Source organism: Macaca mulatta, chromosome X, assembly GCF_049350105.2.
Source record: "Macaca mulatta isolate MMU2019108-1 chromosome X, T2T-MMU8v2.0, whole genome shotgun sequence".
Classification (NCBI taxonomy): domain Eukaryota; kingdom Metazoa; phylum Chordata; class Mammalia; order Primates; family Cercopithecidae; genus Macaca; species Macaca mulatta.
The window spans coordinates 113982928-114000553 of record NC_133426.1 but is presented as its reverse complement, the minus strand read 5'-3'; the positions used below and the strand labels follow the sequence as shown (position 1 = coordinate 114000553).

At 37.5% G+C, this 17626-nt stretch overlaps 2 protein-coding genes across 9 annotated transcripts in view; one reads left to right on the top strand and one right to left on the bottom strand.

The window, feature by feature from the left end:
* Positions 1-13093, bottom strand: part of DNAAF6 (dynein axonemal assembly factor 6) — a 37467-nt gene extending 24374 nt beyond the window's left edge. The window contains exons 1-4 of one of the 2 annotated variants that reach the window (XM_077989573.1): positions 13016-13093; positions 12313-12590; positions 4914-5054; positions 1190-1262 (exon numbers count right to left, since the gene is read on the bottom strand). In XM_077989573.1, coding sequence (XP_077845699.1) covers positions 1190-1262; positions 4914-5051 — 211 coding nt within the window. In that variant the 5' untranslated portion in view covers positions 5052-5054; positions 12313-12590; positions 13016-13093. The remainder of the gene's footprint in view (positions 1-1189; positions 1263-4913; positions 5055-12312; positions 12591-13015) is intronic. The other variant, XM_001094814.5, reaches the window with a different exon arrangement.
* Positions 1-17626, top strand: part of NUP62CL (nucleoporin 62 C-terminal like) — a 107077-nt gene that overhangs the window by 25539 nt on the left and 63912 nt on the right. For 5 of the 7 annotated variants that reach the window (XM_077989571.1, XM_028842182.2, XM_077989569.1 and 2 more), the window contains exon 1: positions 13406-13431. The exons of the other annotated variants lie outside the window; for them this stretch is intronic. The gene's annotated coding sequence lies outside the window, so the exon portion shown is untranslated. Of the gene's footprint in view, positions 1-13405; positions 13432-17626 lie in introns of those variants that run through there. 7 annotated transcript variants of the gene reach the window in all.

Genomic DNA, 17626 nt, shown 5'->3' with positions numbered 1-17626 from the left:
GAAATACAGGCAGCACAGAAATACATGAAATGTGAACTAGTCTGCCATGGAGCGAATATCTCTTAAGTACGGCAAATAGCCTCTTGGGTATGTATAGCAATAATAACTGAAATTTTAAAACCCTCCTTAGACCTCATTTTAGCCATTATTTTAAACATTTGTCCAGGCAAATCTTTTGCAATTAACTAAAATGATGAATGAAATTCACTTCCTCTCCCTTCTTATCCTCTGGTTAATGGTGATCATGACCAACAGAATTAAAGCTTTTTATATTTTTAAAGATTTGTAAAATGTTCAACTCTAAAAATGTATAACTCAAAATGCTGGGGAAATGTAAAAATATTATTTAGCCTCATTTATTGGACCTGTTTTTTTTAAATAAGTAAACTCAAAGACGTTAATGTATAAGCATCTTAATGTAAGATAAAATTGTGTAGTTGCTTGTTTTATTGTCTTCTCCAAAAATCTATTAGCTCAATCAGAACAGGGATTTTTTCTGTTTTGATCTGCATTGTAGTCTCAGAGATGGTCATACTGCCTGATACATAATAGGTTCTCAATAAATATTTATTAAATAACTCAACGAATGAATTCCATGAAATTGCTAGAATATAGGAAGGTAGAAGGTAAAGAAGCTAAGCATCTTGGTAAATAGACCCTAAAAAATAAAAAATGATCTAACCACACATGACTTTCTTGGTCTTCTATCTCAGAAAATATGCAAGGAATGTGGATAATTCAAGGCAAATATATTTCCATTATTAGAAAAACTATTTACCTGCAGTAGTAGAGTAAAAACAGCATCTTTATATGTAAATGGCTATTCATCATTTCCATGATTATTTTAGTTCGCCTTTTCTCTTTTTAAAAATTATTTATTCATTCCTCCATGTTTAATGAACAAATATAAATTGTATATATTTATGATACACCATATGATGTTCTGAAATACGTATACACAGTGGATGACTAACTCAAGCTAATCAACATATGGATTACCTCACCTACTTATCATTTACTTGTGATGAGAATACTTAAAATCTACTATCTTAGCAATTTCCAAGTATACAATACATTGTTATTTAGTTCATCTTAATAAACACTAGTATTAGTATGTATTACTCTCCCTATAATTTTTCTACCAAGGAAAATATTATATTGATCTATACTGCTTTGTTAAATAACTTACCTTTGAGTTCTTCTATTTGGGGTGGTCCAATATTCCCAGGACCCATGGCTCCAATAGTAGATAAACCTTTTGTCTGAGGGAGGAGAAAAGGTTCACTATTCTATAATTAATACTTGTATAACCTATATGACTAGTGATACTTCAAATTTGATAGGATTTCCATCAAAAAAACTCATGGAGCTTTCCAGTTTAATTACCCATCATTGTTATACAACAGAAAGACAGATGCCAAGTACTATTGTGAATATGCTTTCCTTGTTCTTTCAAAAAGTCTTTGGTTTAATAGACTCTAGGGCAGAATTGATCTTTGGTCAGGCTAAATCCCTAGTTCCAGCTCAGTGACTCATGTATCCCTGGGGATAGAGGAATGAGCCACATTCATCTCTATGAAGGTTAGAACCAAGTATTAGTATAAAGGCATTGACACTTTTGGGATTTAGCAGTGTCTGGTTGTAGTCAGATGGAGGACAGAGTATGTGAAAGTTTTATAGAAATAAAAACTAACACTAAGCAGAAGCTAAGTATTCAGACTTCAAATTAATCATTCAAAAGCCCTGATAACTGCTTTTACTTTTTTCCACTATAGGTATGAAACACTTCCCTGTCCCACCGCCTTATGACACTGAACTAGTGGATTTAAACAGCAACCACAAATTAATAGTCTCTAATATATGCTGATGTACTTCAGTCTTCATAAAAGTTTATTTTTCCATCTTCTGCACAAGCATGCACATCCCCAAAGGACTTGCCCTGATTCACCAATACAAGCAATCTTCGTTTTTTCAACTAACTGTAACACATATTACACTATTGCTATAGCGACACCACCTCATTGGCCTGTCTCAGGGATTCTTTGATATTTCAAGAAAATCCCAATTTCTCACTATTGTTTTTGCTGATGTCATGCCCTGCAGCACCAACTCACTCCACTGCTGGCAGTCAAAAAATTATTATCTTCTTGCCAACTGGCCAACTAGCACCTCTATCTCTCTTTTTTCAGGCCCCTGTCCTCATCTCCTAAGACTTTAGACATGTACAAAAGTTAGAATGTCTTGTTTGGGCAAGGAGAGTAGTGTCTGTCCTTGAAAGCTGATGGAACAGCTCACATGGGTCTTTATTATGTGAAACTATTCCAAAAGTTACAAATCAGAAATTAATCTATAATATCTCAAAAGTGTCTGAGACAGTAATTATTCCTTTTCAAAAGGTGTTCCAAAAGTGCTGTGTCTGCAGTTAAGGCATTACAGGCATTTTTATGTGAAAATCCCAAGATAATATTTGGGACTTTTTTCCCTCTTTTTAATCACTAATGTCATATAAATGTGTAGTACTTTTCTTAAATTATTAATCATCAGAACACTAATAGTCAATCAGAGTAAAGTATTTCTCAGAACATGAGGGCCTCTTGTTGAGTGCTGCCTTCAACATAAAATTAAAAGCAGTAGAAAAAAATCTTGGACATTCATGACAAAAATTGGTATACTCTCCATGGACAGTGATTGGCTCAGAACACATAGGAATTTCAATTTATTAATTTAATGAAAATAAATGATTAAAAATAAAAATTTCAAGTTAAAAGACGGAATGGGATCATAAAAACATTAAAAACCATCTGGCAATTATTTTCTATTAGAACATCATTTGAGCCTTTACCATTAATCTACAGCCAATTATCTGAGCAATTTATCATTGCAATTCATGCCACTTTGTAATATGTAAGACAGAACATCCTCATTATAATGTCTGTGAAGAGCAGTGAACCTTATTTCCCACAGGCCTTAAGATCCCCTCATGAGTTTGAAAAATGACAGACACTCTCTCCCCAATCTCCCAGATTCTTAACAAGTCATATAGAAAAGGGATAGTGTAAATGAAGCAATGTGTATGCAACTGTTCTCTTGCTGTTTTCAGAGAGCATATTTTCAAAAATACATCACTCTTGTAATCATCCCACAGTTCCCAAGATTAATACATGTTAAAAAATGAAAAGCAGTTTCTCTCCTGGAAAATGTAATAGTTCATTAGAAACATTAATTATTCTCCCACTGTTCTGATACTCTAATTCTGTGTCCTCTAATGATATCTGTACTGTAGTGTCTGAATGACCAATTATCTCAAAATTGCTTATAACCCAGATATACAGAATCATACATTATTATAGTAATTTTCCTTTATAAACTGTACAACTCAGTAATATTATGTTAGTCTCTATTCTCATAAGCACTCATCTTTCCTCCTAGAAACACCTCTAGATGCAAATAAACACCTCCAACCATAAACACCAAATGGAATAGGCTCTGTAACCAGGGTAAATCCTTATATTTGAATCTGTCACAGTTACAAGTTCCACTTCACTATATTCAAGGTCACTGTTTCTCAAATACTTGATATACTTTTTCTATATGGCATAACCTTACCTTTCCTAGGATGTAGGCTCCAGAAAATTATTATTCTGCTACTTCAACTAAGGTAGCAAAAATAAGCTTGCCTTCCCAACTTCACTGATACATTGTTCCTAACTTTTTCTCCTATGTCCTGTTTGTTGTGTATAGCCAATGCTGTCCTTAGCTTCCTGATGTTTCTTTGTTCAGCCTCTACTAAGACTTTTCCCTCACTAAAACTTCCTGGTTCCTGATCCTGGCTCCAAGCTGACTCAGTTCTTCTACAAATTTTATTTCCATTTCACCTCTTATTTATTCTGCCCTATTCCACCTAAGCTCTTCCTTAGGGTGGTACCTCAGTTCAGTGTCAGTCTGAGCCACTGAATTTGCTGCCTGTTCATAGCTTGCTTTTTTCTCCACATTGTGGCAAAAATAAATTTTGGGAGGAGTAAATTGATATATACGTTTGTGAAAGATGATTTATTCATGGTAAATTTGTCATATAACAAAACACTTCATTAAAATAATTTTATGCAAATTGACATAGTCTGTTATAGTATGGGATTTTTTGCCCCCAATTTTGTTTGCCCTATCATAGGCAATCTGATAGCCAAGGCTCACTGATAGTTAAGAAATAGGAGAATGGAGAGAGGGGAGTTATATAAACGTGTTTTAATTGTTCTGGGAATACTGGCAGTAACCTTGGAGTGGTAAAAGGTCAGATCAAGGAACTCTTCTACCTAAAATGAAGCCCATCTTGCTACTGCAAGCCTTGCTGGCATTACTTATACTGACCCCAAATGCTACTCAACTAATTAGACTCCACAACTTTATTTGTGCATTACTGGGAAGACAATCTTGGTAGACTGAAGCTAGTTTGCCCTATTATTTGGCTCAAAAACTTTCTGTTCTGCGTTAATGTGTAGACAAATTAGAAAATTAAGGGACTGGTACTTGGGGGTCCAATTAATACTGTATAACTGAAAATATTTGTCTTATAGAAATATCGTCTAGGCTTAAACAATCCTAGCTACCACTCTGCAATGGTTGTCAGGCATTCTTTAGCCATAAATATAAATGACAACATTTTGAAATGTGGCTATTGCTACCATAGTTACAGAACTATTTTCTTATTCAGTGTTCAGGTGGTTTAGAAAAATATAATTATGTTTGCTAGAAATGTACTAGAGGTTACATTGTCATGCATAATCAGCCTTGTAGCTTCCTATGAATGTATCAAATGACACAGCTCTGCTCCCACAGCTAGGTGGGAACAGGTTGTTCAAATATGGTTCCACAACTTCCCATAAACAAAACTAATTCAACTGTAAGTATATGACCACCTGTCCATAGTCAGAATCATCCTCTTCTTCAGGATTAAGTAGCTTAGAGAGGGCTTCCAGAGCTGTAACTGAAGAAACACTCTCAAAGTCCATATTTTCTGTCTCCATATTTTCAGAATCCATATTTTCAGATTCCATTATCTGAAGAAAAAGATAATCAGAAAGAGGTATTTTACTTTTCTGTTTTATTTAAGACACGAAGATGTTTTATTGTCATATCTCCCTTCTTCCCTCGGTCACTCCATTGGTTCTTATACTTCCTTGGAAATCCTTTTAAACTCCTTCAAATGTATGTATTTTGCTAACTCACAGACCTGGAGCACCAAGTAAACTCAAACATTCAGCCTGCTTTACTAAAATGTCATACTCAAGCTAACAAGCACTTATCGAGCACCTACTATAGTGGTTCTCGGGTTTTAATGTGCTTAATAATCACTTGGGGGAGTTGGTTTAAAATGTAGATTCTTAAGCCCTACCTCTAGAAAAAGTGTATGATACATTATGTATCATCATTTGGGAACATATTTTTTAGATTGTCTTTTTATTTGTCTCATGTACGCTGTTTAGGCTGTGTATTCTACTAAGTGAACTGAAAAATATGTTGTTTGAGGTACATGCCCTGATGATCTGTATTCATTTCACATTTTTTTGCCTCAGGCAGGCCTGTATCTTCTGCTTTATTTCAATTATTAATTAACCTTTGATGATGCCTAGCATTATATTGCCATTTGAGAGCTCCAATGGGTTAGTTCATTGACTTTCAATGAAAAATTGTTTTTCTGATTATAACAGTGATACTATAAATGTCTATTGTGGGCTTTTTAGGAAATAATACATTAAATGTATAAATAAGAAAAGTATAACTACCTATAATGCTACCATTCAGGCAGCAGTCTTTTTAATAATCTCTGCAGTTATATTTGGAGTAGGAAGTTCAGGATCTTTAAAAATGTTAGAGGTGTCAGACTTTTATGAATAACCTTAATAAAGACTGTAGAATTAGATCTGTTGGTAGTGATTTGGGCATAAATATAATAGGAATCTTTTTTTACACTTCTGCTGACATTTTGAAAACATGGTAATAAAATTAACTCATGGGAAGTATTTCTTTAGTACTTTTATTAAATGATCTCCAAAATTTTTGCTTTGTGCCTAGAACAGTAATACAAAAGGATTCTCGAATGTGTGCTGGTACTGTCAAAATCAATCTGCATGCAGATAGTGTTTTACAAATCTTCTGGTTTTTTAAATTATGTTTTGCCATTATTTTGACTTTCTTTTTAAAATAGAAAACTGATCCTAGTATCTATCAAAGACATTGAGGGTATGAAGTAAATATTAAATTGCCCTGTACCTGTAGCATAGAGGCAATATATCATAGCGGTTAGAAGCAGGGGCTCTGGAGTCAACTGCTTGGATTTGTATCCATCATTTACTTTCTTAGCTCTGTGACTTTCAGCATATTATTTAAACTCCGATTATCTAATTTTCTTTATTGATAAAATGGAGATAATAACAGTGTCTATCTTTTAGGGTTGTTACAAGAATTAAGTAGCTTAATACAAGTAAAAGAGTTTGGAACAGTGCTGGTCACAAAGTAAGCACTCAACATATGTTGGTTATTATTAGTTATTTAAAAGTTTTATTTTGCTGGGTATGACTATCATGTCTAATAATGATGTGGAATAAGTTAATGATAAAACTCATTACATTGGAAAGTCATTAAACTGGAAAAGTGAAATAAAAGGTAATAAAATAATTTTCTCTCACAGTACAATCTGGTAGTCTGCAATGGAAATGAATAATTGACACAAATAAAACAAAGAGGATCCTGTTTATATTTTTAAATTCCTAGTTGATTATGTGTTCATTAAATATTTACCTAATATTAAAAGCAAAAATTTATTGTAACATTTTCAACCTTTGACAATGAAAGAAAAAAACGCATCCAGGTATCTGATGCAATTATATAATTGGTATTTGAGTTGAGATGGTGCAAATGAGATATTTAAAAAACAAATATAGTAGAAATTGTTTATTATACCAGTATTACATACTTTTACAAAATTGTTTTGATGATCAAATTATGCAATGCAGGTGAGTTTACTAAAATATGAAATGCTATATAAAAATATCATTATCTGACACATAGTATCAGTACCCACAGATATTTGATCATGAGATATGTGAAAGTTCAATGGTAGGCCAATGAAAGAAGAATAAACTGGGACCAGCAAAGCTAACCCATAAGTAGGTATTCTAAAGTTCCAAATATTGTGTCTGAGGTAGTAGTCAGAACTACAATTTATGTGGTCTTATCTGCTTGGCAGAGACATGGCAGCAGGAGTTCCTGGACATGAGCAGTGCTTCGGGGCAGAAAGGTTGAAGTAATGGTTACAGGTAGAACTATTTAGGGTGAAGAAGGACGCTGGCCTATAGAAGGTGGGGTACAGTTCTCAAGGACTGTGCACAACTTGACTGCTAGAGATGAAGGTTCAGAATAGGGCAGAATAGGGCTCAAACTTCCAGCTGGAAAAGAGAAAACACACCAGGTACTGCGTCGGTGGCTTTCTCATGTCACCTAGGTACCCACAGTGGAGGTTATGAAGGAATGTTATGGTTCCTTTGGTACATTGGATACTGGATTTAGAAAAACCAGATTAATTCTAAATCACTACCAGTTAGTTGGAAAAGAACTCTGGCCTGGTTCTCATTAGGTGGGAAGTAGGCCAGTGTGAGCAGTGGGAAGCTATACCTGTAGATTTAGTGTCTTTAATAACTGGAGCTGGCACATAGTCAGCAGTGGATTAATACTAAATGAAGCATGATTAAATTCATCTGAATGTTATATTTCAAAATAGTCATTTGGAAGGTTATACACTGATGTAAATTATGCTATCAATGCTCAAAATATTTTGGGATTTTTCTTTTTATTTGGAATTACCTTCATATGTATCACCAAGAAAATAGGTATCATTACGGTATCATTTGGTTTGATTACACATCAGATCTGTCCCCAAGTGATTTCTAGATATATTTAGATATCATGCCTACTTTCAAAATATGAAGATTTTCTTTTTTGAGGATATTCAAAAGAATGTGCTACATGCCTCAAGGTGATTCTAAAACAGAAGTTTCAAAAGCAATTTTAGCAATAACAACCACATTAGAATAAATAGATTAGCCTCCAAAAGTGACTACTTCGAAGGGGATGGTCCTCCTTGGAATGTGTACATTTGTTTTTGTTAAATTATTCACAATGATTCTTAGTAACACTTTATATATTTGATGCATATTGGGAATTAGACTTCTTGACGTCCAGTTGGACTTCCAAATCATGCTAGAATAAAATGCCATAGATTTGCACTATAGCTCAATTGAAATAGAAATATAAAAATAAAATTACCACTTTAGCCAAAGTATTTTTACCTTCAAATGTAATAATAATCTGTAAACACAAATTAATAAATCATGAAAACAGAAATAAATAAATAAATCATGATAAGTTTGTTGATATTGTACTTTGAGAAACAAAAGAATCCCAAATATTTTGTGACTAACTAGTTAAATGGTTCAAAGTATCAAAAGAGAAAAGCAATTTGTGAATTTTTAGAAAAAAGCATTCTAAATTCAATGGAAAGGAAGATTCTACTAGCTTTTTAAGAAGTCTAACATACTAAGAATAACTTACTAAACTTGATTAAAAACATTTATTAAAGTTCATTTGACACAAGTAGATCACAGTTGAAAAACTAAAACAGGAGGACATTTTTAGGAACTACAAATGAACTATTTGTAGTGAACTATCTTTACTACAATGAACTATGCAGTGTTAGTTTATTGGTCTATCTTTTATTTCTAAATGTGATATACATTTAAGTTCATCCTGAGTCTGGCAATCAAGGTCCTTCAGGATATAGTCCCAACGTAATTTTTTGTCCTTCACTCCTATTATTCTCCTACATACTGTGTTAAAAACTAAACTGCTTATTAAACATACTCTATCATTTCCTGCCTTTGTACCTTGGAGCGTATTCTTCCTTTTGCCCTGACTACTTGGATAGTACAGTGTAGTGATTTTTAAAAAGAAGATTCTGGCCGGGTGTGGTGGCTGATGTCTGTAATACCAACACTTTGAGAGGCCAAGGTGAGTTCATGGGTCACATGAGCTCAGGAGCTGGAGATTAGCCTGAGCACCATAGCGAAACCCCGACTCTACAAAAAACACAAAAATTAGACGGGCGCGGTGCCGTGCCCTCGTGGTCCCATCTACTCAGGGGTCCGAGGCAGGATAATAGCTTGAGTCCCAGAGATGGAAGAGCCGAGACCGGGCCACTGTACTCCAGCCTGGGAGACAGAGTGAGACCCTGCCTCAAAAATAGATAAATAAATAAAATAATGAAAATAAAAAATAAAAAAGAAGATTCTGGAGCCACACTGCCTAAAATGTTTGAATCTGGCACTGTCACTTACATAGGCCAAGAATAAATTTAAACTAAGGAAAATTTAAGCGTTTCAGTAAAAACAAAATATATTACTGTCTTTTATTTGAGAGTTGGTCATTTAGAAAATAAATTTTCTAAGCTCTTTGTTTTTCTTTCTTTCATTTTCTTTTGCTAGGCCAATGCTAATGGCAACATTTTCCAGATAGAGCCTTTGATTTTCCCACATTAACCTGAGTACTTGGGGTCTTCATAAATAGAAGCATGATTGGACCATCTACTAGCCACAATGAGCTAAAGCAACGGACACTCCAGAACCAGCTCATTAACCTAACACTGGAGCCAGTCAGGGGCTGAAAAAGTTCAACCAGGTTGGCTCCAGACCCACAGCACTTAAGCAATATCAGTAACCTTGAGTTAAAGTCAGACTGGTTGTAAGGCTGGGATCATGCTTTCTATTTTATTTGCCTCCATCCACAGTATCAATAAAAATGGCTTTTGACATCAGTTAATTGTAGAAAAGTCTAGGTAAATTAGTGAAAACTCTGAATTACAGACTATTCAAATAGATAGTAAATTTTATTAATTAAAGTATATATAGTAAATAAAATCAGGGTGATAAAGAACCACCAAGCAGGGCTGGGTGCGGTGGCTCATCCTGTAATCCTAGCACTTTGGGAGGCTAAGGTGGGCGGATCACTTGAGGTCAGGAGTTTAAGACCAGCCTGGCCAACATGGCAATACTCTGTCTCTACTAAAAAACACAAAAATTAGCCGGGCATAGTGGCGGGCACCTGTAATCCCAGCTACTTGGGAGGCTGAGGCTGGAGAATCACTGAAACCTTGGAGGTGGCCGTTGCAGTGAGCCAAGATCATGCCACTGCACTCCAGCTTGGGTGACAGAGAGAAACTCTATCTAAAAAAAAAAAAAAAAAAAAAAAAAAATTCACCAAGCAATATCCTTTTGGAACTTGTTTAAGTAAATAGATATATCCCTATGTAAAATACTGACTTTAACACAATGATTTGAAAGTACTGAAAATCTATTTATTCTCTAAATAAATTTGGCATTTCTTCTGCAACTTCATATTTTTTATTTATTTTTTTCAATCAGCTTTCCTAAATTGAAGCAACTTTATTTATATAGTGCCTTAATTTAGCAATTCCTCCTTTAAAATTCTTCTGAGAACACAAAAGTGACATCATCTCTGCCTATGTCTGAATTAAATTATAATATACTGACTAATTGCTTTCTGCTTTGCATTATTTGATAACTATACTCATCAATGATTTCCCACCTATTAAAAATAATTCATTTTGAATGTATCGTTACAATACTAAGAATGGTTTCTTTTTCCTGTCTGTAACTTTCACTACCATAAAATGTACTAACTCATAAGTAACTATGGGAACTTAACAGTTTTTGTTTCAAATTTAAAACATATTTAAGGAAGATGCTTTTTGAAAGTACCTGGAATCTTTCATAGAAAAAGAGGTCAAGAAATTAAATAGTTATTGATTATTAAATTTAAAAAAAGTGTCTTTTGGCTAGGCGCGGTGGCTCACGCCTGTAATCCCAGCACTTTGGGAGGCCGAGGCGGGCGGATCACTTGAGGTCAAGAGTTTGAGACCAGTTGGCCAACATGGTGAAACCCCGTTTCTACTAAAAACACAAAAATTAGCCAGGCATAGTGGCGCGTGCCTGTAATCCCAGCTCCTCAGGTGGCTGAGGCCAAAAATCGCTTGAACCCGGGAGGTGGAGGTTGCAGTCCAGCCTGGGCTACAGAGCGACACTCAGTCTCAAAAAAAAAAAAAAAAAAAAAAAAAGCACCTTTTGATTTCAGATTTCCTCTATTTTAGTCATTTATTCATGAGCAGTCTGTACCATCCCAATTCTTTTTGAAAAGTGAGTTTTGTTTTTGTTTTTGTTTTGTTTTTCTTTTTTTTGGAGACAGGATCTTGCTGTAGACCAGGCTGAAGTGCAGTGGCACGATCTCCGCTCACTGCAGCCTCGACCTCCCTGGCTCAAGTAATCTTCCCACCTCAAACCTCCCAAGTAACTGGGACTACAGGCTGCGCCAGTGTGCCCGGCTAATTTTTGTATTATTTGTAGAGACGGGGTTTCGCCGGCTAATTTTTGTTATTACTTTTAGAGATGGGGCTTCACCGTGTTGCCCAGATGGGTCTCGAACTCCTGAGCTCAAGCGATCCCTCGCTTAGGAGTCTCAAAGTGCTGAGATTACAAAAAAATTAGTTTTTATATGGAGAGGCAAATCCTTGGTTTCCGTAGGACCCATCCTGAATTATCGAATGCTATATAGTACATTTCAGACAAACTTAATACATTTAATATTTTTTCCTCTTTGTTTATCTATCTGAAGTCTCATACTCCATCTCTATCTAAAAGGAAGTTGGAGGGACTTCTTTTTAGATAGAGGTGGAGTATGAGACCTCTTTTGTTTTTGAGACCATGTCTCACTGTCGCCCAGGTTAGAGTGCAGTGCCGCCATCACGGCTCACTGCAGCCTCGACCTCCAGGGCTCAGGTGATTCTCCCACCTCAGCATCCAGGCAGGCAGGCGCCAACACATCCGGTTAATTTTTATATTTTTAGTGGAGACCAGGTTTCGCCATATTGCCCAGGCTGGTCTTGAACTCCTGACCTCAAGTGATCTGCCCACCTCGGCCCCCCAAAGTGCTGGGATTACAGGCAGGAGCCACCGCGCTTGGCCCGGCAAATTTTCTTGCTGTGCTTTAAATTTTCTCCCCGAGTCCTATTTTTTTTTTATTTCTTTAGGAAATACAGTCTCTGTTCTGAATCCTTATCACAAGAAGCTCTTAAGGAGTGATGACTCCTCCCTCTTTGGTCAAACTGGGTTCTCTCCCTTCACTCAGATTTAATTTTTTTGGTCATACTTCCTCATCTTTTGACAGTTACAGTCAAACGACATGTAATACTTTCCCAATCAGCCCTTGGCGAGTAGTAGGTTTTGTAGGTACAAGTAGTCTCTGCACAGTACACTCGGGCCCACCAAGTGAAGGTCTGACCACTTCTCACTCCTCAGCTTATCTAACCAAGCAACACTGGAACTCTCAGGCCACAGAGTTCAAGTTGTCGCACAAAGGACATTATTCACATAGTGAGTACTGGGGTCATTTTTTTTCCCCCAGTCTGAAGTGTTATATCCCCCAAAACATTTCCTAACCAAGGCATGCTAGGCCAGGATAAATCGTGCCTGCACATATAAAACAGAAGGGTACAGTGGCACATATAAAACAGAAGGGTACAGTGGCTGCTCCAGTTTGGAGCACCCAGATCCTCCTATAAGAGAATATGGTTTACATTCCCAAATTAGTCATTATTAATGGGAAGGGAGAATCAATAAGTGCATGTGAGAGTTGAGAGAAGACCAGTTGAGAAACCTTCAGATGTTCATTTTTGCCTTCTGACAGTCGATCAGCACCCATCTCTCACTCACATCCTGTAAAACCGAGTTTTGTTAAAGCAGCGTCCTGCTTCTAGAGTCTAGGATTGTTCAAGTTGTGGCTTTTTGGGGTATCTCTCAGAGTTATGAATATCTAGAGTTTTCCCTAGTTTTTCTGATAGCCACGGCATCTGAGGACCCTGTCTTTTCCCCTCCTAAGGTTCGAGTTTCCTCACCTTGGTCAGTTTTCCGGTCTCAGGCTAGGCTCCGAAAAGACTGTGGAGAGCGCGGCGTCTCTCTGTTGCTAGGGTAACAACTTTGTTTTGTTCCCGCCCCCCACCTGCCAACCTCCGGGTTCCCGCTTGACTTTTCTGGCCAATCATAGAAGAGTCTCATCTGAGACAACACTGGAATCGACCAATCCGAGCGCATCCAGGTCAGGGTCACTAGTCGCCCTTTCTAGTTAACCAGGTCGACCCCTTTTAAGCCTCAGTCTGGGTTAGCTTCGCTTCAGCGGGAACCTGCTCACAGCGGAGGCCGGTTCTTTCCGGCTCGAGCAGGTCCGGACCCTCCCCTCTGGCGGCTACGCAGTCTCGGAGGCTTGCTTGTATAGTTCAGGGCCGGACAGCGAGCGGCGGCGGCTGCCACCAAGGTAAGTTTGTGGGGTTTTCATTTGTCCCGTTCGTCAGCACGCTTCGCTCTCTTTTACGCTTTTCCCGCGCGTGAATTCCCGATCTGAGGACTCGATCTCCAGCCAATCTGGAGAGGCGGGGGCAGAAGGGTAGGGGCAGTGGGCCGGGGGTTGAGAAGGGTTTGCTACCGTCCTCCACGCCCCCCGCCTTTCGCGTTTCCCCCACGCGACAGAAACACGTATTGTGCTTCCGTCCTGGCTTGGCACGTGCGATCGTGTTTGTATGTGTGCAGGTGGGATCGCATTTTATTCTTCTCTGTGGGCAAGCCTTCCGGGCCCCAAGTTCCCGGGGGAACACCTGGTCAACTGCCACCTGGTTCCTGTGGGGCACTGGCTTGAGCTACGCGTCGCTCCCACTCTAGGGAAAATCGCGGCTCCGGGAGCTCTGCTTTTCCCGCCTTGGAGTGGAGAAAAGCAGGCGCGCCGCTCGCTTGCCACTGCTAGGGAATCTGGTTGTCTTAGGTTCACTTAGAGATAGAGTTGTTACTCTAGTTTCCCATAAATTCCGTGGCTTGGTTTTAAACAAAGGGGCGGCGGGGGGATGGCGTAATAAATATTTACAGTACTTAGGACTGATTAGCCATGATCAACAGTAGGACCCCACAGATGGTTTTAATGAATGGTTACTTTTGGTTATTCAGGTATTGGAATTTGATTATAAATAAACTAAACTGCTTCCTTTCTTTCTTTATACCATGCATTTCTTAACGACCATCCCATCTGGCATAGGGGATAGTGAAGTTTGATTAATTTGTCCATTCTACTTGTTATTATCTACGGTAAACAAAAAGTGGGGATAGAATAAGGTTATTGGCTAAAGCAACGTTATTGGCCTTTTAGCCAACTTACCAATACCTTAATTCCCCTTATTACTGTGAATGATCAGAATTTAGGTGTCTTACATTTTGCTAATTCTGTAGATACTTGTGGAGCTTAAATTATAGATATTATGCCATCTCCTTTTTCTGGCTTTTTTGTTTTTATTCTGCCTCATTGTGCATTATTCTAAGTCTGTAATGCTCAGCCGGTGTTTTTCAGACCTTTTGACTGTGACCAACAGTAAGAAATAAATTTTATATTGTGACCTAGTACACATGTAGACAATATATAACGGACAACCATTTTTACAGAAACAACACTTAACATTTACTACCTGCAATATACTCTGATAATTTCCATTACGTTTTAAAAAATGTACACCACAACCCCCTAATGATTTGTCCCTAGATCTTTAGTTTCCAAACTTGTGTGTGCACTTTATTTAAAATTTATTGAAATAAAGAATTTATTTAAGATGCAGATTGCCCTGGCTCCCTCCAGAAATTGGTTCTGTGGTCTAGTGGGACCCAGGAAGGTATACAATATAGCATATGTGAAATACTTGGTACAGTGTCGGGTGCACAGGTGTTCAGTGAATATTAGTTTTCTTCTTGGGGAACAAATGTTATTTATCTTTAGGGATATAATAAACTCTTCAAGGTTTCATCTGTCTCTGGCAAGGTGGCGTCCAATACTAAGAACTGTTTTCCCCAGGTAGAGGAAGTGGCGGGGTGGGGGATGGGTCCAGGATCTGAGATTAATCTTTAAGCAGTTGGCTTCCCTGAACAATGTTGGAAATACAGAAGCTCAGTGGCTGAGGAACACAAGGATTAGAGAGATTCTGTAACTTTCCCAGGACCGTGCTGTCGGTAAGCAGAGACAACTGAATTTGACTCCTAATTCGGTTTTAAAGTAATGAAACTTGAGAGATCTAAAATATTTTTTAGAATACACCCAAAGGTTTCTGTGGATTTATAGCTATGAAAAATGGATATAGTTTAGCTAATTCTTTTATAATATATAGAGTGTTTTAAAACACTGGTTAAATAATTTATTAATGCAACATTGAAAGAAATTAAAGATGAAAAATCACTCAATTCTGCTACCATAATATAACTGATAATTCTGTTCCCCTCCTATCATTATCCATATGTACCTATGTTTTTACATGATTGTGATCCTTTTTCGTGTACTTTTTTGTTATTTTTATTTAATATTGTTTTGGAAATTTTTTTCCATGTTGTGATAGTCTTTATATTTTGCATTATTAACAGCAACCTAATATTTCATAGAGTGAGTTAGCTATAATTTACTTAGCCTAACTAACCAACAACAGAAAATAAGACACTGTGTGCTTTGAAAAGGGAGATGTAGCCAGGTGCGATGGCTCACACCTGTAATCCCAGCACTTTGGGAGGCTGAGGCAGAAGAATCACTTGAACTCAGGAGTTCAAGACCAGCCTGGGTAACATAGGGAGCCCCCATCTCTATAAAAAATATTAAAAAATTAGTCAGGCTTGGTGCCATGTGCCTGCTACTCAGGAGGCTGAGGTGGGAGGATTGCTTGAGCATGGGAGGTTGAGGCTGCAGTGAGCTGTGATTACGCCACTGCACTCCAGCCTGGGTGACAGAACAAGACCCTGTCTCAAAAAAAAAAAAAAAAAAAAGTAAAGGGAGATGTGAGATGTGCTAATATAGTTATTCCATGATGTCTTGGGTTATTTAAAATCATTTCTATAACTGTATCTTACGTAACAGTGAGCTCAATAGGAAGCCTAACAGGAAGGCCAGATCTAGATCTGGACCTGAGCTGGGAGTTTTTGCCCCTCTTGGATGTATGAATTTGACAATCAAGATTTCTATGTGCTAGAGCAGGCAGTGATCAGCCCTGGTGTCCTTTATACATATGAGTTAGGTTGAATATACTTTTTTACTTTTTTTTTTTTTTTTTTCTTTTGAAACAGGGTCTGCTCTGTCGCCCCAGCTGGAGTGCAGTGGTATGATCACAGCTCACTGCAGCCTCGACTTCTGGGGCACATGTTACCATACCTGGCTAATTTTTTTTTTCTTTTTTGGTAGGGACTGGGTTTTACCACGTTCCCCATGCTGGTTTCGAACTCCTGGGCCCAAGCAATCCACCTGCCTCAGCCTCCCAAAGTGCTGGGATTACAGGTGTAGCCACTGTGCTTGGCCCAGCAGCATTTTTTTTTTTTTTTTTTGGTCAGCAGTGTTTTTGAGATTTTTAAATGCAAATAAAGTTATTTTTTATTGCTATATAGTATTCCAATATATGACTAAATCACTTTTTAAAAAATCTCCATTCCCTTATTGCTGTTGGACATTTAGGTTGTTTTAAATATACAGATAAGATTCATATAAATCACGCAAATATTGTTATGATTCCACTTGCATGAGGTACCTAGAATAGAGTAATTCATAGACAGAAAGTAAAATAGAGGTTACCAGGGGCTGGAAGACGGAGGAAAAGGGAGTTAGTGTTCAGTAGGTACAGAGTTTCTGTTCAGGATGATGAAAAATTTTTGTCAATAGATAGTTGTGACAGTTGAATAACATCATGAGTGTACCTCATACTACCAAAATTGTACACTTTAAAATGGGTAAAATGGCAAGTATTATATGTATTTTACCACAATTAAAAAACTAAAAATTAGAAACATAAGAATTATGCTTTTTTTCAGAAGCATATGTTTAATTGCTTTATTTTCTGTGGAGTGAGGCCATGAAAAAAGCGAACATCCTATTAAAAAATAAACTTTCAGTTATATTAGCCAGATCTGTTTTTCCTTGTAAATAATAGTTTTTGAGGTCTTTATATGACAGCTTTTCTTACTTGTATGTTTGTAAAAGGTTTTTATGATTATCATTCTTCAGAATTCTCCAGTTTTTTGTTTTTTGAGGGTTTTTTTGCTCTACTTTTCCGGAGTTTTGGGGAAGATTCTTATAAATATGGGCATACCTTTGAGGCTGTCTTTTGCATTTGACTGCTATTCACCAGTTAGTTTCCTTAGCTAGTTCTTTCAAGTATTTTACTCACTCTCCTCCCCTCACCTACCCTCCGCTATTCCCTGCCCTCTCTTGCATTCCTCCACCCCCTTTCCAAGCAGCCATACCTCTTCCTAGGTCTTCATGCCCACACATACGCTCTGCCCTCCCTTGGGTCCTTCTCAGCTCCTCCAAGATTCTCTCTCTCTCTCTCTTTCTTTTTTTTGAGACGGAATCTCGCTCTGTTGTCCAGGATGGAGTGCGGTGGCGCGATCTCGGCTCACTGCAACCTCCGCCTCCCAGGTTCAAGCGATTCTCCTGCCTCAGCCTCCTG